Raw genomic sequence first — 21,968 nt, forward strand, 5'->3', positions numbered from 1 at the left:
GTTAAGTCCTATAAGATTTCACACACATTTGAAGATTTGAAATGTTAGTGTAGTAACAATATCTCGTTTATAGATGTATTGAATGTACTAGCGTAGCTGTGTGCAGAGACAAAATTTAAGTTTAACCAGGATTGTGTAGTATGGTGGTCTGTCCCACAGCTGTACATCCACAGCAACGACGAGATCCCGGTACTGGACGTGAGCCCCCAGCACGAGTGGACGCAGAAGATCAGCATGATAGCGTTCTCTGCCAAGGAGACGTACACCACAGAGGACGCGCGCCAGTTGTCCATTCGCCAGCGCCGCTGCGTCTTCGCCGACGAGATCAAGCTCGAGACGGACTCCATATACACGTACAGCGCGTGCACCAGCCAGTGCCGCATGCGGCTCGCGTTCACCCTCTGCAACTGCGTACCCACCTTCTACCGGCCCAGCAGTGAGTATGACAACCGCCTGCTGGTACACAAGCTGCAAAGCACTTCGTCCTACAACCTGTTAAGTTCACCGGACAAAATATTACTCGCTCCCTTAAAACAGCACACTGGTCGATTTGAAGTGCTGCAGTTGGTGCTGAACTGGTGCCAGGGGGCCATGTCACTCTTCACCGCTGACATAAGCCATGACAGTGAAGTGATGTTTATGTCCCAGTCGGTAAGGTGGCATCAGCGTAGTGAGGCCGGCCGAGGGACCAGATGACGTTGTCCGAATGTACGGTATATGAGCTTGGTGTATCCAATGTGTCTACAACGGCTGGTATACCACTCGCAGTTACGAACCGCGGCGTAAGAACTACACTACAGGCCATTAAAATTGCTACACCAAGACGAAATACAGATGATAAACGGGTATTCATTGGACAAATATACACTCCTGGAAATGGAAAAAAGAACACATTGACACCGGTGTGTCAGACCCACCATACTTGCTCCGGACACTGCGAGAGGGCTGTACAAGCAATGATCACACGCACGGCACAGCGGACACACCAGGAACCGCGGTGTTGGCCGTCGAATGGCGCTAGCTGCGCAGCATTTGTGCACCGCCGCCGTCAGTGTCAGCCAGTTTGCCGTGGCATACGGAGCTCCATCGCAGTCTTTAACACTGGTAACATGCCGCGACAGCGTGGACGTGAACCGTATTTGCAGTTGACGGGCTTTGAGCGAGGGCGTATAGTGGGCATGCGGGAGGCCGGGTGGACGTACCGCCGAATTGCTCAACACGTGGGGCGTGAGGTCTCCACAGTACATCGATGTTGTCGCCAGTGGTCGGCGGAAGGTGCACGTGCCCGTCGACCCGGGACCGGACCGCAGCGACGCACGGATGCACGCCAAGACCGTAGGATCCTACGCAGTGTCGTAGGGGACCGCACCGCCACTTCCCAGCAAATTAGGGACACTGTTGCTCCTGGGGTATCGGCGAGGACCATTCGCAACCGTCCCCATGAAGCTGGGCTACGGTCCCGCACACCGTTAGGCCGTCTTCCGCTCACGCCCCAACATCGTGCAGCCCGCCTCCAGTGGTGTCGCGACAGGCGTGAATGGAGGGACGAATGGAGACGTGTCGTCTTCAGCGATGAGAGTCGCTTCTGCCTTGGTGCCAACGATGGTCGTATGCGTGTTTGGCGCTGTGCAGGTGAGCGCCACAATCAGGACTGCATACGACCGAGGCACACAGGGCCAACACCCGGCATCATGGTGTGGGGAGCGATCTCCTACACTGGCCGTACACCACTGGTGATCGTCCAGGGGACACTGAATAGTGCACGGTACATCCAAACCGTCATCGAATCCATCGTTCTACCATTCCTAGACCGGCAAGGGAACTTGCTGTTCCAACAGGACAATGCACGTCCGCATGTATCCCGTGCCACCCAACGTGCTCTAGAAGGTGTAAGTCAACTACCCTGGCCAGCAAGATCTCCGGATCTGTCCCCCATTGAGCATGTTTGGGACTGGACGAAGCGTCGTCTCACGCGGTCTGCACGTCCAGCACGAACGCTGGTCCAACTGAGGCGCCAGGTGGAAATGGCATGGCAAGCCGTTCCACAGGACTACATCCAGCATCTCTACGATCGTCTCCATGGGAGAATAGCAGCCTGCATTGCTGCGAAAGGTGGATATACACTGTACTAGTGCCGACATTGTGCATGCTCTGTTGCCTGTGTCTATGTGCCTGTGGTTCTGTCAGTGTGATCATGTGATGTATCTGACCCCAGGAATGTGTCAATAAAGTTTCCCCTTCCTGGGACAATGAATTCACGGTGTTCTTATTTCAATTTCCAGGAGTGTATTAGACTAGAACTGACATATGATTACATTTTCACGCAGTTTGGGTGCATAGATCCTGAGAAATCAGTACCCAGAACAACCACCTCTGCCCGTAATCCTTCATACGCCTGGACATTGAGTCAAACAGAGCTTGGATGGCGTGTACAGGCACAGCTGCCCATGCAGCTTCAACACGATACCACAGTTCATCAAGAGTAGTGACTGGCGCATTGTGACGAGCCAGTGGCTCGGCCACCATTGACCAGACGTTTTCAATTGGTGAGAGATCTGGAGAATGTGCTGGCCAGGGTAGCAGTCGTACATTTTTGTATCCAGAAAGGCCCGTACAGGACCTGAAACATGCGGTCGTGCATTATTCTGCTGAAATGTAGGGTTTCGCAGGGATCGAATGAAGAGTACAGCCACGGGTTGTAACACATCTAAAATGTAACGTCCACTGTTCAAAATGCCGTCAATGCGAACAAGATGTGACCGAGACGTGTAACCAATGGCACCCCATACCATCACACCGGGTGATATGCCAGTATGACGATGACGAATACACGCTTCCAATGTGCGTTCACGGCGATGTCGCCAAACACGGATGCGACCATCATGATGCTGTAAACAGAACCCGGACTCATCAGAAAAAATGACGTTTTGCCATTCGTGCACCTAGGTTCGTCGTTGAGTACACCATCGCAGGCGCTACTGTCTGTGATGCAGCGTCAAGGGTAACCGCAGAAATGGTTTCCGAGCTGATAGTCCATGCTGCTGCAAACGTCGTCGAACTGTTCGTGCAGATGGTTGTTGTCTTGCAAACGTCCCCATCTGTTGACTCATGGATCGAGACGTGGCTGCACGATCCGTTACAGCCATGCGGATAAGATGCCTGTCATCTCGACTGCTAGTGATACGAGGCCGTTGGGATCCAGCATGACGTTCCGTATTACCCTCCTGAACCCACCGATTCCATATTCTGCTAACAGTCATTGGATTTCGATCAACGTGAGGAGCAATGTCGTGATACGATAAACCGCAATCGCCATAGGCTACAATCCGACCTTTATCAAAGTCGGAAACGTGATGGTACACATTTCTCCTCCTTACACGAGGCATCACAACAACGTTTTATCAGCAACACCGGTCAACCGCTGTTTGTGTATGAGAAATCGGTCGGAAACTTTCCTCATGTCACACGTTGTAGATGTCGCCACCGGCGCCAACCTTGTGTGAATGCTCTGAAAAGCTAATCATTTGCATATCACATCATCTTCTTCCTGTCGGTTAAATTTCGCGTCTGTAGCACGTCATCTTCATGGTGTAGCAATTTTAATGGCCAGTAGTGTATTAAGTTCACCGGACAAAATATTAGGCGCTCCCTTAAAACACCACACTGGTCGATTTGAAGTGCTGCAGTTGCTGCTGAATTGGTGACAGGCAGCCATGTCACTCTTCACCGCTGACATAAGACATGACAGTGAAGTGATGTTTATGTCCCAGTCGGTACGGTGGAATCAGCGTAGTGAGGCGCTTGGACGTATCCATGACCAAATGACGTTGTCCGAATGTACGGTATATCAGCTTGGTGTATCCAATGTGTCTACAACGGATGGTGTACCACTCGGAGTTACGTAACGCGGCGTAAGAACTATGTTCGTAAAAAGGCCGTTACTGACTGAGACCGGACACGACTTTCACGCTTTGTCAAAGTCAATCGGTTCAAAACACAACTTAATTTGGTGCTGTCAGTCGATGCTGATCAGTCTCAACCAGTTTCCAAGCGTGTGCTGCGAAGGTAACTGCGTGCCAGGTAATTTGGATTCCAGAATCACGCAAAAGGCCATTTCTCACAGGGTCACATAAAGCTGCACGTCATCAGTGGATCGAACAATACAAAAACTTTACAGTAACTGACTGGAGCCATATAGTGTGGTCAGACGAGTCGGGGTTTTGTCTCTTTTCAATTGATGGAAAGTGTCGAGTGCACCGACAGTCCCCGAGGCGTTTAATTCGCAGTATATGAAGTTTGTAATTCAGGCCGGAGGAGGGTCTGTGGTGTTTTGACTTTCGCCAGCTCGCTCATGTCACCGAGAACATGAAAGAAGAAAGGGCAACATTTGGTCAGCTTCGTTCATGTTGACAGTAACCTGTACGAGGATATTTATTTCAACCTTCTTGTTGACCAAGTGTTGCCCTTTCTTCTACATTTTCATGAGATGCCGTGTGTACTCCCACCTTCCAAGATATCAACAGCTGATTCACACGGCTGCACGTATGCGTCCCTGCTTTTGCGAGTATTCAGGCACCCTATCACATCCCGACTGATCCACTAAATCAGCTGATCTTAATCCCATAAAAATGTCTAGGATTATTTGCAACAACGTATGAAACATACTACTTTACGTCTCCGTAGCCTTCTACGACTTTATCATCAATGACATGCTTCCCCTGGATATGGCATAACTGAAGACACTTGTGCACTCTTCTTTGTCGCCGAATTGTGGCAATTTACTGGCTAGAGACGGTATTGGCAAGATGTCTCCTGGAGGGAGGAATGTTTCGTCCGATGTGCTTATCTTACACAAGCTCTTTTATATGTTTCGATACGAGTGGCCAGCACTCTAGGTACGCAAATGACTGGACGGCGGTTCAAATCCCCGTCCAGTCATCGAAATATGTTTCCCTAGTTTCCTCAAATCTCTTAAGGTGAATGTCGTTACAGTTCCTCTGAAAAAGACACGTCCGATTTCATTCCCCTTCCATCCCCAGACCGAGGTTGTGCTGCATCCCTATTAAACTACAGCAACTAAAGTTTGCCTCATACTACCTGCGACAGAAGGTTAATATTTCAACTTCAGTCACTTTCGACACACGACAACGGTGCTGTTGAGAACGAGTGGACTTTCTTTCTTTTTTTGGGCGGTGGTGCTCGGGAGAGGGGGGGGGGGGGGGGGGGGGGGAGCGATGTATGTTACGGTACGACAGCCGTATAATCATCGTGTTTCTGGTACCATGGCTCATATAACTGGATGCTGGTAACCAAATCTATACCATGTGGGTACATTTATCTCAAGTGTCTGAAGATGAAACGTTGATCTTCCGAAACCGATAGCCTTTAATGCAAGAATGTGTGATACAGGCAAATTTTTTACTGGAATTAATAATCTCCACGGACCTGGCTTCTAATCTGTTATTATTTATATAACATTAACTTTCCTTAGGCTTGTGAGTTTAGCTTTTGATAAACTTTCTGTTTCAGAGCCATACAAATCCTGTGACGCGGAAGGACTTAAATGTTTAGCTCATCATTACAGTGAGTATGAAATATTGAACATATTAGACTCATATTTCGTTAAATAGCGAGGGAAAATCATTAAATAGCAGGAACTTTGTTATAAGTTTTTTACAAAGATACTTACAGAAATGGTTTTCGGTTTATTCAGCTGACATATTCCTCTTGTTACGCCATTTATATGGTCCGCCTGTCTACAAGCTTAATTAAATGTCTTCCAGGAAAAATGAAAACTTGAATGTATCTCACAGGGCAGTGAAGTGTGTACTGGTTTGAAACTTTCTGTCAGAGAAATTTTTTTATAGTACCTAGAACTTTGTGTTTCACCAGCAATACTGTTATCGGCTGAGCTGTCCTGGTATGACTCACAATCTGCCCACAGTACCCCACTTTTGTTGGAAAGTAGGAGATAGGTACCGGCGCAAGAAAGTTTGTTATGAGGTGTCGTGAGTCATGTGTGGATAGCTCAGTCGTGAAGCTAATAGCCCAGGAATGCTGAAAAGTCCAGTGTTCGCGTTGGTACACAATTTTAATCTTCTCGGAAATTTCAAAAACGAATCTTAAGGGTGATCACAGCGCACCTGTGTCTTGATCCTCATATACCAGCTTCTGATCCGGCAGATTTTCTTTCAGAGGGTGTGAATAATCAGGGCTGTATGTATGGGCGTCCACATAAATTTATCCAAGAGGAGGGAAAAAGCCATTATTTTGGTTCAACGGTCGAACAGTACTTCTTTCTTATAATTAAATCCATAGTATCCAACGAGCTATTACAAAAAATTTGTTTGTTCATGAACCAGTAATGTTAGATTACCACCGAAAATTAAAAATAGCAAACAGAAAAAATCTTCATAAAGATTGATAAAATCTTGTTGGATAGGAACAAAAATAATCAGGGGAAAATATCAAATTATTACTCTCCAAAGCGTAGGAATGTAATTACGCTTTAGAAATCACAATTGTGTTTTCCTAAATTGTAGAAACAGAATTAAACTTTAAAAATAACATTAATTCCCATCGTGCTCGGCAATACTAAACCTGCGATTTAGCAGAACTGCAGGCAATCATTGCTAGAAACGTATAAATGTAACGTCTATACCCTCAGATTCCAAATGGGGGCAAGAGCTACCTCTCCTCCCCCCCCCCCCCCCTCCCTCCCAACCTTGTGGACGCCGATGGTTGTGTGTTGGATGTTTCAACACGCTAGTTTCGAATCACGTATTGTTACTTTTCTAGGGGCAGCTGTGTAAGGACGAACGTGGTCATGGGGCAGCAGTGTATGATTGTAGAGACGTTCCTAATGTTGCGCTTGCATGACAGAACGTAGCAGTCACAGTTTGACCCCTCTTGTGGAAGTGTGAAACGTCTCTGCCCGCTTTATAGCTGACTAGTTTCATGCAGATCATTTTCGACCACTGTTTAAGATTTGTTCAGCCAACAGTTCGATGTAACATTCAGTTATAACAGAAATAATTGCGATATAACAAATAGACAGTACACTCATCCAGCCCTTTTCTGTTTAGTTTCATGTACATCTTATAATGGTGATGTAGGAGCAATATTGATTTCACTAATGTAATAAAAGTTGTGCCATGTAGCGACGATAGGGTCTGCATTGTCATTCCTTTGTCGATTACTTTCGAAGCCTCCTGGAGAGTGGGAGCCCTGGAGTGGACCTCCGGCTCAAACCACTCGACGGCGGCGGCGCTGTGTGTAGCTTTTGTTGGCTATGCGCGAAAATTTCTGGACAAAAGCGACTTTGAAAAGGGGTGTCACCTACCACGCATGTCGAGGCGATTGTACGGTGTCTTACCTTGACGTTAGGTGTCTGAGGTACGGTCCCGGGCAATGACTCTGCGACAAATTGGTGCCTTGCATAGTCGTTGCACATTTGACTGGCCCGCTAGTTCAAATTCTCGCTAGAGAGGGGGAGTTCGTAAGCGTAGTGTCCGCTCGTTCTTGAAAGGAGCACTGGTCGTGGACTTTGATAAGCCGATGACAGTTTGGGTGCGCTGCTTTCTCAGGTACGCCACAATAGAATGGGGTTTAGAAACGGTAATTTTCTCTAATTTGATAGAATGACAACCAGTCACGGGTTTTTATTGGACGATAACTACTTTGTCGGGCTCCGCTTATTCCATAAGAACGCCTGAAGTCGAAAGAAAGAATTTTTCTACTCACTCTTTTGCGAGCTGTTCAGGGAGACACTGCTGCAGACTCCGCTCTGATCTGCGGACGCTGCGGCGAGACTCTAGGTTCAGACTTGGATCGGAACAGTACATGGATCTATGGCTGCGACTCTGGCGCTGCATAGCTGGGCATCTTCTGCTTCGCTCCGGTGTGTCTAGGATGGAGTCGGTCAGGTATCGGGTCTTTTTCACGATCGTCGTGCTAACGTTTTACTTCATTTAGTACCATTTTTCATTATTTTCTTATTCATTTACCGGATGTTTTTAAATTAGTTGTGCTCGAGTGTCTTCCATTTGAGTAATGGATGAGCCTGGTGTTTCAGATCGACCAGCATCGTGTGTCGAATGGCCACCAGCACGGAACTTGTTGTAATTATATATCCATATCAGAGTCGAGCTGAAAAGGGTAAATAGCTTACAGAAGCGTTTGATGCTTCGCTGAATGCAGCATATATTCAAGGTTTCTTCCACAATTTTGTGCCTCCACATTTTGTTCATTACAGTGCCAAGTGCCTGTTTTTAGGTTCTTGTATATCTGATTAGTACCCCTCCTTGTAGCCTGGATAACATGATTAACTGTGTCATAGCGGTATAAGTAGGTCCCAGCGTAATCGCTGGAGGTAATACTTTTCGCTCCATCTTCCCTTATTCCTCGTGATCCACCTCGTAAGTGTATAAAGTATGAATTACATAGTTCACTGCCTTCACGTGTGTATTGACAGTTTTTTAGAACGTATCAACTTCCTTTTGCTATAAGGGGCGAGGAGGGGGGCGGTCAAAAAGCTTCCGTCTGAGGGCGTTGCTGCAGCGTATATGCAACGCAGCTCGAGTCTGATGTGGGTATATAATTACAACAGGTTCCGTGCTGGTCGCCATTCAACACACGATGCTGGTCGATCTGAAACACCAGACTCATCCATTACTCAAATGGAAGACACTCGAGCACCCGGCCCATAGTTCTGATCTCTCCTGTGCTATTATCATACTTTTGGTCCCTTAAAAAACGCTTCGAAGGGTCGACGATACCCGTTAGATGAGGATGTGCACCAGGCACCTACGGACTTCTTCATGCAGCAGGACACGGTGTTTTATAAAACCGGTATCTCTGACCTGTTGCGATGGTGGGTTGATTCCCTCGGTGCACACTATGATTTTGCCCGATTGGCATACCGATTCCGAACTGTACAGCTGATGAACGGAAAGTTTTTATTCGCCCCTTATATTACAATGAAGCGCCAAGGAACGGGTATACGCATGATAATTCAATTACAGAGATATGTAAACAGGCAGAATACGGTGATGCGGTCGACAACACCTATATAAGATAACAACTGTCTGGCGCAGTTGTAAGGTCGGTTACTGCCGCTATAATGGCAGGTTATCAAGATTTAAGTGAGTTTAAACGTGGTGTTATAGTTGGCGCACGAGCGGTGGAGTATATCCGAGGTAGCGATGAAGTGGGGATTTTCCCAGACGACCATTTCACGAGTGTACCTGAATATCAGGAATCTGGTAAAACATCAAATCTTCGACATCGCTGCGGCCAGAAAAAGATCCTGCAAGAACGTGACCAACGACGACTGAGGAGAATCGTTAAAGGTGACAGAAGTGCAGCCCTTCCGCATATTTCTGCAGATTTCAATTCTGGGTCGTCAACAAGTGTCAACGTGCGAACCATTCAACGAAACTTCATCGATATGGGCTTTCGAAGCCGAAGGCCCACTCGTGTACAATTCATGACTGCACGACGCAAAACTTTACGCCTCGCCTGGGTCCGTCAACACCGACATTGGACTGTTGATGATTGGAAACATGTTGCCTGGTTGGGCGAGTGTCGTTTCAAATTGTATCGAGCGGATGGGCGTGTATGGCTGTGAGACAACCTCACGAACCCATGGACCCTGCGTGTCAGCAGGGGAATGTTCAAGCTGGTGGAGTCTCTGAAATGGTGTGAGGCGTGTGCAGTTGGTGTGATACGGGACCCCTGATACTCTTTGTTAGGTGACACGTACGTAAGCATCCTGTCTGATCACCAGCATCCATCCATACCCATTGTGCGTTCGGGCGGACGTGGGCAATTCCAGCCGGGCAGTGCGACACCCTGCACGTCCAGAATTGCTACAGAGTTGATCCAGGAACACTCTTCGGAGTTTAAACACTTCCGCTGACGACCAGACTCTCCAGAATGAACATTATTGAGAATATCTGGAATGTCTTGCAATGTGCTGTTCACAAGAGATCTCCAGCCCATCGTACTCTTCTTACGTATGTATGGACATCCCAGTAGGATTCGTGCTCTCAGTTCCTTCCAGAACTACTTCAGACATTAGTCGAATCCATGCCACAACGTGTTGAGGCACTTCTGCGTGCTCGCAGGGACCTACACGATATTAGGCAGGTGTACCAGATTCTTTGGCTCTTTAGTGTATTTCTCTAGTTAGGTAATGTCTGCCACTGTTGATTAGTGATTCTGCCAGATCAATCAGCCATTGTTCATGTACGGAGATCATTCTTCTTCAGTTCCATTCCGCGAATCTTAATTCACGTATGTGAATAATGGAGAACACCCTGATTGCCGAAAAGTCCAGCCAGCATCGGACGTTAACAGACAGCCATGCCGAAGCTCACGACCGACACCTCGCACCTGCAGCAGTATAGTACCACTTAACCCAAACGAAAATTAATATTTTCCTAATTGACGCCTGCATCATGAGCGTTTTCTCATCGGAGACTATGTGTTGTCGCTTAATTTGTGGTTGGTAAGGATTTACCCATCTCCCGTCACATCTCGATCGAAAATAACCGTCAGCTTCCCGCGCAAAGCCGTTCAAGTGCTCTTGAATCACATATGTGATCAAACGACGGCCATCTTCGTATCCTTCAGCTATAAACTTTCCTATACCCAAGGGAATCGTAGATGAAACTACGTGTAACCAGATCCTGTTGAATTCTACGGTAATTTGAACACCAGTGACGGATTCTGTGGTCAGTATGTTTTTCATTGTTTCAGCTGGGACACAATCAGGCGTTCTACTAGGCTGTTCGTCGCATAACTCTGTACCCCGTACGCCACCATACTGTGTGTCGAAATTTACTTAGGGTGCTACTATCATTTCCCCTCTTTCCAGCGACTGTTGCACTATCTCTTTACTTTAAATTTTTCTGAATACTGGATTTTCGTTCTGTCACAGATTATAGTGGGTCTCCATCTGACCACAAAAAGATACTGACACCTCATTCACAGACGATGTACATCGACGATGTAGCGGTCATATTGTTCAAACAACTGCATAAGTGGATACTTCTCGAACACAATACCCATAAGGCAAATTGTTAAGGAAATGCTACTGGTCGCATATTTATAATATTCTGTCGTGAGAACCTCAGCATTAGTTAGGCTGAAATTCCCGATAATGAACAATTTAGCATATTAATAGGCGTAATCAGGAAATGACAAAACTACAGACTGTCACTTTAAAGAATTACTTCGTGACAATATCACTCCAAATCTCACAGATAGTTGATTTGAAATATTTAACATATATTTAAATAAGTGTATCAGATATGGACCGTATTCTGATGTAGGCGTTTTCACTCTGAATTATTACACAGTTGTGCATGAAAGGCAGTCTTGAAAACGTGAGGCAGTGAAGGTTAGGCAAGTTTCCTGTATTCATTCCCTCAGTGATTTTGATGCTAAAACAGAGAGACGGGATCAAAGTTAGATGGGCGATCACTTCAAGAAACAACGTAGTACATTCATGGACGTTGCATGATGCTCCATTCGCTGTAACAGTTATTTTATGACCTAATTCATTAGAAAGTGAAACTTATTTAGTCGCAGTAATTTCGGTATAGAAAAGAACAGGATTAGTTAATTATTTAAGGAATTGGTTACTGATTTACGAGTTCCGTACCTCAAATTTGCGACAACTCGCTATGATGTGGAGCATGTCAGTAGGTTTTTTGAAAAGATATTTATTTTCCTTCTGAGACATGGCCATACGCTTTCCATTAACATAACAGTATTTTTTCTCCACTCTTAATCCTCATTAAAATTTGATAAATGTGACCTAACCACACCCGGAAATGATCTCTTCAGTAGATCGTCTACGAAGAAGGAACTATCAACTACAAATGATTTCAGTGTAGTGTTAAGACATTATTTTAAATATTAAGCAGTTTTACCACCATTGAGAAAAAGACGCTCATGTGAGTTCAAGTAATTAGCCTGTTGCAACGCAACAGTGCTATCCGTTTTACGTTGAATGTGCATGCTAGATATCAGTTCATTAACTCAGTACAGGACAACATGTGGTTTTAGTGTTCTTTATCTGCAGAAAAGTTCCTGGACAAGAATAGACACTGCCACTGCGAACTGGGCTGCATGAACACCGTCTATGAAGTGGAAACACTTCAGGACCAAACGTAAGTATCGTAGAAGTTGCCTTTATATTACTCACTGCGACGTAGTTATACGAAGAAAACCAAAATATAAAATCAAGCTTTGTAATATCTCTTTACTGAACTAAGATATATGAGAAATGGAACAAAACTCTTTCTCCATACAAACACTTTTTCTGCGTTACTCATTTTAGTAGCTTCAAAAAAATTTTTTAACCACCTCCGCGCATGAAACGTGTACCTTATCGCCATTTTCCTATCCTTCTGCAAGCTTCAGTGTTACGCGAACGTAATGTGATTTTGATGATGAGATACCCACTTCTATGTGCTCTCACTTCTCTTTCTCTCATGTTTTTACGAGTAAGAGGTCATCAACGGTGATGTGTTCGTTTCCTCGCTAATTAGGTTATCCAATTTGCAGAGATAGTAGCTGTGCAGATTTTTAGCGTTTTGTTGAATTAGTTTGATTATACCTCCAGTTGTAGTTACTGACATGAATTATGATTCCTGTCACCCACTTCTTCAGAGGAACTGAATGGTAATGAAGAATAGAAGTGCAGTGGCCCATAGGGAATTTTTAAATCATTGTCATAGATGTTTACTTACTGAACTACTAGTTCAGGGTTGAATATTTCTCTATGAAAAACTCAGTTATCTTCAACATTTTATTAAATTAGTTGCTCATGTGTTATCCCTACTTGTCATGATGAATTAGTGGCAAACATACAGCTGACTGAACTCATAAACGCCGTAATACAGTTGTACTGTCGTGAACTGACTCAGTGAGAAACAGTTGAATATATAACAGACGAACAGCGAAGATTTTGCAAATAGTAATATCTTAATTTGTCTGCTTTATACTCAATTTATAGATACGCTTATGTAATTAAATATTTTGTCATGTGCCCGGAATCGGCACGGAACTCATCTCTCAAATGTATGCTCAACTCGCAGCTTTTCTTTACTGTAAGAACATATAACACTAGCAAGGCAAAAGTGTTTAGTAAAAGATGTTTAGTAACGACCATAATGAAAAGACTTAGACTTTGAAATTTACCTTTTCATTTTATAATCGAAAAATTGCTCTCTCACATTGAAAATATCAATCTGTATGCATAAGCTACTATCCATGGCCGATTTTACAATACAATACAATAAAAAGATTATTTAACACATATAACCAAGGTCGGTCACATAGGAATGTCTGCACCCTAGCACAACTAAAACAAAATAGATGCCACGTAAACTCGCTACTCGCTGTCGGGAGGACAAATCAGACGAGAGTCGCAAATAGCTTAAATCAGGCAGAGATAAGAAAACTGAGTCTGTATCTCTCTACTTGCGTCATATTACTTATTGTCATTTATTCATATCAATGTTCGGGGCGAAGAGGATTGCCACATATTTTTATTTTTTTGTAGACACGTTAAAAAATAATTTACCCTATTTGCAAAATCTTCGCTGTTCGTCAGTTATATATTCAACTGATTCTCACTGAGTCAGTTCACGACAGCACAACTGTATCACGGCGTTTATGAGTTCAGTCAACTGTATGTTGGCCACTAATTCATCATGACAAGTAGGGATAAAACATGAGCAACTAATTTAATAAAATCTTGAAGATAACTGAGTCTTTCAAAGAGAAAGATTCAACGCTGAACTAGTAGTTCAGTCAGTAAACATCTATGACAATGATTTAAAAATTCCCTATGGGCCACTGCAGCAGAAGAAACGTTTAAAATAAATATATTCATTACAGAATAGTTTCAAAATTTTTACGAGAAATGTTAAGAGAGTTGTTAGTTCTGAAATGCTTTGAGTTTTACATGGTGTTTGACGCCAGTTCGCTCAGCCAACATTTATGTTCATTAGAGTTCGTTCATTTCCGTTTTTTCTGTCATATGCGCTCTAGAATTAATTGCCTTTCAGATTAGAAGTGGTACAGGCACATCTCGGCATTCACCCGTTGTCTCGAAAAAAGCCTACTTAAACTTCGAGTGTGAGATTTTTCATTGGCTCATTGCTTGTTATGTTACACACGGCGATTTTGTGGACCATAGGATGGATTGGTAAGCCAACGGATATTTGGTTTCAAAGACGCAGTCCGCATACAGCAGGCTGAGAGTAAGTGGAGTCTCCAAAATGAGGTAGACTCAAGAAAATGAAAGAGTTCAAAACCAGATGGTACGACAAGCACTAGTAAAAAAAACACACTGCTTTTCCTGCAAGAGTATGCAATTAGTATAGGTTTATAATTGAGGATCTGGTATGGACAGAGGTACTGCGTGGAACAAAATACGCGAGAAGAGGTGACACAACTCAAACAAATACAACTGTGCGCTTGCGATATTCAGTCGTGATTCTTGTGATAGTCCTGAAGTTCAAGTGTGAAATTTAATCACAAGAATTCACAGAGCTAGAAGTTGAGTCCAGTGTCCCTCAATCGATGACTGTATGCAGTTCTGAAATGATGTCATTATTCAGTTCATGCACCTATCAGTTCACAACAATTTCAACATGGTGCGACTCTTGGATGTGTGGTTGTGACGCAGCATCTTCGTTCGTTTGTCATAAAAGACCGATGAGAGCGTGGAAACAGTGGAGACATCCAGTGGCAGTAACGCGAAGTCCATGCAGTCACATGAGACGTCACAAGATGGCTGTCGTCCCCATGTCACGGCTAAGTCATGGCAACATTATGACCAGCCAGCAGATGGATCAGATAACACCACTCAGCCACTCGTCTCGTGATATTTACGTTATCCACAACCGTCTCGCGATATCAACAGAATTCACTAACGGTGGCACCCTTTGACCAGCAGCGTCGCGTATCTGGCGGGTCGACTGACGTACAACTACCAGTCAACAATGTACTCACTCGATTTTCTACACAATTAAGTGGTCTAGTTCCGTTTTTAGGCTTTCTTCATCGGAGATCACACGAGCTCTGTGGACCAGCGTGTTTAGCACTCCTGCCCCAGAGGCGTGAAGATAATGGTCGGTGTGGGGTTTCTTCCAATAGATGTTGTGTCCCTGTGTTCCATCCAGTTTTCTCCATACCAGAACATTCAAGAATGGCAGCTGACAGTTTGTTTCACCTTCACCCGAAATGAATTTGGTGTGAATAGAGTTCAGGTGTTGCAAGAAAACTTGAAGCTCATCTTTCCCCTGAGGTCAAATGACAAATGTATTGTCAACATATCTGTAAAAGACTGTCAGTTTTAATGGTGCTGAGTCTAGTGCCTTATCCTCAAAGTCTTCCAGGTACATAGCGGCCACCACAGGGTCAGAGTACTAACCATAGGCACGCCATCAGTCTGTTCATAGTAATGTCCGTCAAAAACAAAATATGTGGACATGACCACGACACTGAAAAGTTTAATGAATGAGGGCCCAAATTTCTTTTTCAATAAGTTCCAGCGACTCCTTGAGCAAGGTTCTTGATGTGAAGCTCACATTTGCCAACCTGCGGAATCAAAACTAATGTAAAGTGTTAGTGTTAGACAAGCTGGAACGTTGGCACTCCTATTGCACTAACTATTGGTCTCAGAGGTGTGACGTCTTTGTGTACCTCTGGAAGCCCATAGAGCTTAGGTTGTGCAGCAGCACGTGGCTGAAGTTTATTTGCTGTCTCTTCTGTAAAACTACTTCGGAGAAGTTAATTCGTCTTGTCAGCATTCGGCTGGTGGGATCCATCGTCATCATCTTGGAAGCTACTTCGTCTAAGAGTTTGTACATTTGTTCTTTGTATATTGTGACTGCTAGTTTGATGCCCTTATCTGCGGTGAGGACGGCAACGTCTGGATCGTCATGCAGAGAACGCAGAGCGGCTCTTTCCTATCTGGAGATGTTAATGCCTCGGCCTCGCAGACCTGGCGAGAGTACGGCACGTTTCTTGCCGTATCTCCTCCGCCGTTTTGGGTGGTAGAGTGTAGGCAACATGCTCCACTCTGCTTATGAATACTGCTGCAGGTAGTGCTGCTGGTGTTGGGACAATGTTTAAGCATTTCTCAAGGACATACAACGCAGTATCATCAATGGTTTTCTTCTTAATACTCATGACAATTCGTCTAGTCTCTTTTTTTGGCTGTTTCGACGATAGTTGGTTGAATTTTGAAGAGTGGTTCATACATGTATTTCATTGTGCCATGTCTGATTGCGCCCAGGTTCTATATATACATCCATACTCCGCAAGCCACCTGACGGTGTGTGGCGGAGGGTACTTTGAGTAGCTCTATCGGTTCTCCGTCCAATTCCAGTCCCGTATTGTTGGTGGAAAGAAAGATTGTCGGCATGCCTCTATGTAGGCTCTAATCTCTCTGATTTTATCCTGATGGTCTCTTCGCGAGATATACGTAGGATGGAGCAATATACTGCTTGACTCCTCGGTGAAGGTATGTTCTTGAAACTTCAACAAAAGCCCGTACCGAGCTACTGAGCGTCTCTCTTGCAGAGTTTTCCACTGGAGTTTACCTATCATCTCGGTAACGCTTTCGCGATTACTAAATGATTCTGTAACGAAGCGCGCTGCTCTCCGTTGGATCTTCTCTATCTCTTCTATCAAACCTATCTGGTACGGATCCCACACCGGTGAGCAGTATTCGACCAGTGGGCGAACAAGTGTACTGTAACATACTTCCTTTGTTTTCGGTTGCATTTCCTTAGGATTCTTCCAATGAATCTCAGTCTGGCATCTGCTTTAGCGACCATTAATTTTATATGGTCATTCCATCACTTCTAATGCCTACTCCCAGATAATTTATGGAATTAACTGCTTCCAGTTGCTGACCTGCTATATTGTAGCTAAATGATAAAGGATCTTTCTTTCTATGTATCCGCAGCACATTACACTTGTCTACATTGAGATTCAATTGCCATTCCCTGCGCCATGCGTCAATTCTTTGCAGATCCTCCTGCATTTCAGTACAATTTTTCGTTGTTACAACCTCTCGATATACTACAGCATCATCCGCAAAAAGCCTCAGTGAACTTCCGATGTTATCCATAAGGTCATTTATATATATTGGGAATAGCAACGGTCCTACGACACTCCCCTGCGGCACACCTCAAATCGCTCTTACTTCGGAAGACTTCTCTCGATTGAGAATGACATGCTGCGTTCTGTTATCTAGGAACTCCTCAATCCAATCACACATTTGGTCTGATAGTCCATATGCTCTTACTTTGTTCATTAAACGACTGTGGGGAACTGTATCAAACCCCTTGCGGAAGTCAAGAAACACGGCATCTACCTGGGAACCCGTGTCTACGGCCCTCTGAATCTCGTGGACGAATAGCGCGAGCTGGTTTTCACACGATCGTCTTTTCCGAAACCCACGCTGATTACTACAGAGTAGATTTCTAGTCTCCAGAAAAGTCATTACACTCGAACATAATACGTGTTCCAAAATTCTACAACTGATCGACGTTAGAGATATAGGTCTATAGTTCTGCACATCTGTTCGACGGCCCTTCTTGAAAACGGGGATGACCTGTGCCCTTTTCCAATCTTTTGGAACCCTACTCTCTTCTAGAGACCTACGGTACACCGCTGCAAGAAGGGGGGGGGGGGGGGAGGGGGCACTTTCCTTCGCGTACTCTGTGTAAAATCGAACTGGTATCCCATCAGGTCCAGCGGCCTTTCCTCTTTTGAGCGGTTTTAATTTTTTTCCATCCCTCTGTCATCCATTTCGAAATCTACCATTTTGTCATCTGTGCGAAAATCTAGAGAAGGAACTACAGTGCAGTCTTCCTCTGTGAAACAGCTTTGGAAAAAGACATTTAGTATTTCGGCCTTTAGTCTGTCATCCTGTGTTTCGGTACCATTTTGGTCATAGAATGTCTGGACATTTGGTTTGATCCACCTACCACTTTGACATAAGACCAAAATTTCTTAGGATTTTCTGCCAAGTCAGTACATTGAACTTTACTTTCGAATTCATTGAATATTCAACCCACTCCTAGTTACTGGGACGAGCAATGATACCAATTCTGGATGCAGGTCAAAGTTTCAACGTCCTATAGAGCCCAGCTAGCGGGGTGTGTCTCTGATGATGGCATGTTACGCCATCGAAAATTCGTTCTACAACGATTAGTTAATACAGCTGCGTGCCCAAGAGGCTTTCGAGTAACACATTCGCCAGGAAAACCTACACAAACACGCAAGTACAGCTTGCGAAACCTTTTTTTCTCCCAATACACTATTCAACTAGGGATCTTTGGTATTTGTTTTCTGTTACTCCAAGCATAAGTTTGTATGGTACACTATTATTAGATATATGACGTAGGCAATTCATAGCTTCCTCAAAATTGGACACATGTGGAAATCACGAACTGTGTCTACTATAACAATAAATTACGATTGATCTTCTGCATTTACAGACGATCTGTGCAGCGAGATTGGTTTCTGGGTGGTATTTTGAAATTAGCACAGGGCTTATGTCTTATTTTTTCAAGAACTGTTTCTCTTTACAGGTTGTGAATGCACGTACTTCCATTGCCTGGTAAAATGGATCTGTGATTACTGACTTTGGGTATAATATCATTCAATACACGTTTGATAATGATCTCCATTGTAGTTGTACGAGTACCATACATCCTTTTACATCATAGAGAAGTACTCAATACCTGTTCTACTTTGCGGCAAAGGTCGCAAACATCAGTGTAGTGCCTTGATCAGTGTAATCGGGTGTAACTCTCCTGTCATGAAGATATTCTGTGGCTTGGTGTTCTGACACATGAGACACATGCACAAAAGCTTTTTGACTTTCATGCAGATCCTTGGAAAGTAACAACAGTCTCCCAGTTTCTTCACACATTTTAACACACTGAACTGTCCATAAGTGGGTTTATAAGATCAACATTCTTCAGCCATAGCTGGAATGCAGACACATCACGTACCTGATCCTGGGTGATTCTGATGTTGCAAGAATAATACGCCAATGTGTATCTGACAGAGTGCTGTTAGGACTTCTATCGGGTTGTGTAGCAATGGTCCTTTATTCCCTGCCAACGTTCGTCAGCGTCTTGCATATCTGCTATATTCTAGCACAAGTTCAGGAAATACCGCTAGTTACTGTCGACTTTCATAAGGTATATTCTGACATGACATAGGCGCTTGATCGAGGTTCTCAGACAGTCATGAACCTGCATTAGCTACTACGTTAAATTTACCTGATATGTAAAAGATAGGGAAGTTGTATTCCTGTAACACTGATGACCAACGTTCTAAACATGCATAGAGTACTTTAGTTTTTAACAGTAAGATCAAGGCTTGGTGCTTACAGTATACAATTGAATGACAGTTAATAGTGGAACCTATTAAAAGTCCACACAATGGCAAGTACTTGAAACTCAGTGATGTAATATGACAACTACCAGTTGGTTACTAAGCGACTGACGAAACCTATGATATGTATCACTGGTCTGCTTCAGTGTTACGAATCTGCGACAAAGATGCCTCACAGCCAAGATCTGACACATCTGTCGACAGACAGAAGTCTCTGTTCATGTCAGGATAAGCAAGAGTGTTTCAACTACACTCCTGGAAATGGAAAAAAGAACACATTGACACCGGTGTGTCAGACCCACCATACTTGCTCCGGACACTGCGAGGGGGCTGTACAAGCAATGATCACACGCACGGCACAGCGGACACACCAGGAACCGCGGTGTTGGCCGTCGAATGGCGCTAGCTGCGCAGCATTTGTGCACCGCCGCCGTCAGTGTCAGCCAGTTTGCCGTGGCATACGGAGCTCCATCGCAGTCTTTAACACTGGTAGCATGCCGCGACAGCGTGGACGTGAACCGTATATGCAGTTGACGGACTTTGAGCGAGGGCGTATAGTGGGCATGCGGGAGGCCGGGTGGACGTACCGCTGAATTGCTCAACACGTGGGGCGTGAGGTCTCCACAGTACATCGATGTTGTCGCCAGTGGTCGGCGGAAGGTGCACGTGCCCGTCGACCTGGGACCGGACCGCAGCGACGCACGGATGCACGCCAAGACCGTAGGATCCTACGCAGTGCCGTAGGGGACCGCACCGCCACTTCCCAGCAAATTAGGGACACTGTTGCTCCTGGGGTATCGGCGAGGACCATTCGCAACCGTCTCCATGAAGCTGGGCTACGGTCCCGCACACCGTTAGGCCGTCTTCCGCTCACACCCCAACATCGTGCAGCCCGCCTCCAGTGGTGTCGCGACAGGCGTTAATGGAGGGACGAATGGAGACGTGTCGTCTTCAGCGATGAGAGTCGCTTCTGCCTTGGTGCCAATGATGGTCGTATGCGTGTTTGGCGCCGTGCAGGTGAGCGCCACAATCAGGACTGCATACGACCGAGGCACACAGGGCCAACACCCGGCATCATGGTGTGGGGAGCGATCTCCTACACTGGCCGTACACCACTGGTGATCGTCGAGGGGACACTGAATAGTGCACGGTACATCCAAACCGTCATCGAACCCATCGTTCTACCATTCCTAGACCGGCAAGGGAACTTGCTGTTCCAACAGGACAATGCACGTCCGCATGTATCCCGTGCCACCCAACGTGCTCTAGAAGGTGTAAGTCAACTACCCTGGCCAGCAAGATCTCCGGATCTGTCCCCCATTGAGCATGTTTGGGACTGGATGAAGCGTCGTCTCACGCGGTCTGCACGTCCAGCACGAACGCTGGTCCAACTGAGGCGCCAGGTGGAAATGGCATGGCAAGCCGTTCCACAGGACTACATCCAGCATCTCTACGATCGTCTCCATGGGAGAATAGCAGCCTGCATTGCTGCGAAAGGTGGATATACACTGTACTAGTGCCGACATTGTGCATGCTCTGTTGCCTGTGTCTATGTGCCTGTGGTTCTGTCAGTGTGAACATGTGATCTATCTGACCCCAGGAATGTGTCAATAAAGTTTCCCCTTCCTGGGACAATGAATTCATGGTGTTCTTATTTCAATTTCCAGGAGTGTACATGAAGTTTGCTTTATGCAGTCAAAGTCATTCTGACAATCATTTCACCAGCACCAGTGTGCATGCTAACTCGACAGAACTGCACTACTGAGTAGATGATTCGGCAGAAACCTCCAATAGAAGGATACAAGACCGAGAAATGACTTAAAGTGTTTCATTGTGTTGCCAACAGGAATGCTCTTAACAGCAGTCAGTTTGCTTTAGTCAGGTTGTATATCCTCCAGTGAATTAATATGTTCCAAATAGTTGATATTGCATGTAGCAAATTTTGACTTCTGATGATTGACGGTAATTCCAGAGTCCTCGAATCATAGTAGAACCTTACACAATAATTCGAGATGTTCCCATCACGTAGCCATTGCAGTAAGCATATCATCTATAATGACTCTGATTTGATCTTGTAAGTCAGGGCCAATAACAGTGTCCAAGGGAGCTGTAAACACACTAATAATAACATTTAACCCAAACAGCAGCGCCTTGAATTGGTAAATGTGGCCAGCAAATAAGAAAGCAATATATATGTGACTTCTTTTCCAAGGAAATCTGCCAGTATGATGTAGCACGTCAAGTCTGGTTAACAATTTGACACCATAGAAGCTCTGAATCTTTTATTTGATGTTTCCTGGGTGGGTCTGTACAGGAACAAGAATTTTCTTTATTGCTGCGCCACAAGTCTGACACTTCTGCCAGGTTTCAAAACTATTAATGCTGGACTAGAGTATGGGTTCTGTGAGAGATGCTAAATTTCCCTAGATAGCATCTTCCTGATCTTCTTAGTAACAGCCAGCCACTTGGTGCAGGGGACGCTATACAAAACCTGAAAATATGCTTTTTGAGGACAGACATGCAGT

At 45.0% G+C, this 21,968-nt stretch overlaps 1 protein-coding gene across 1 annotated transcript in view; it reads left to right on the forward strand.

Moving 5' to 3' along the window:
* LOC124556462 (sodium channel protein Nach-like) overlaps positions 1 to 21,968 on the forward strand; it is a 166,404-nt gene that overhangs the window by 131,721 nt on the left and 12,715 nt on the right. The window contains exons 7-9 of the mRNA XM_047130412.1: positions 160 to 436; positions 5,530 to 5,583; positions 12,092 to 12,179. Of these exons, the coding sequence (XP_046986368.1) occupies positions 160 to 436; positions 5,530 to 5,583; positions 12,092 to 12,179 (419 nt within the window). The remainder of the gene's footprint in view (positions 1 to 159; positions 437 to 5,529; positions 5,584 to 12,091; positions 12,180 to 21,968) is intronic.

The sequence above is a fragment of the Schistocerca americana genome, chromosome X (assembly GCF_021461395.2).
Source record: "Schistocerca americana isolate TAMUIC-IGC-003095 chromosome X, iqSchAmer2.1, whole genome shotgun sequence".
Classification (NCBI taxonomy): Eukaryota; Metazoa; Arthropoda; class Insecta; order Orthoptera; family Acrididae; genus Schistocerca; species Schistocerca americana.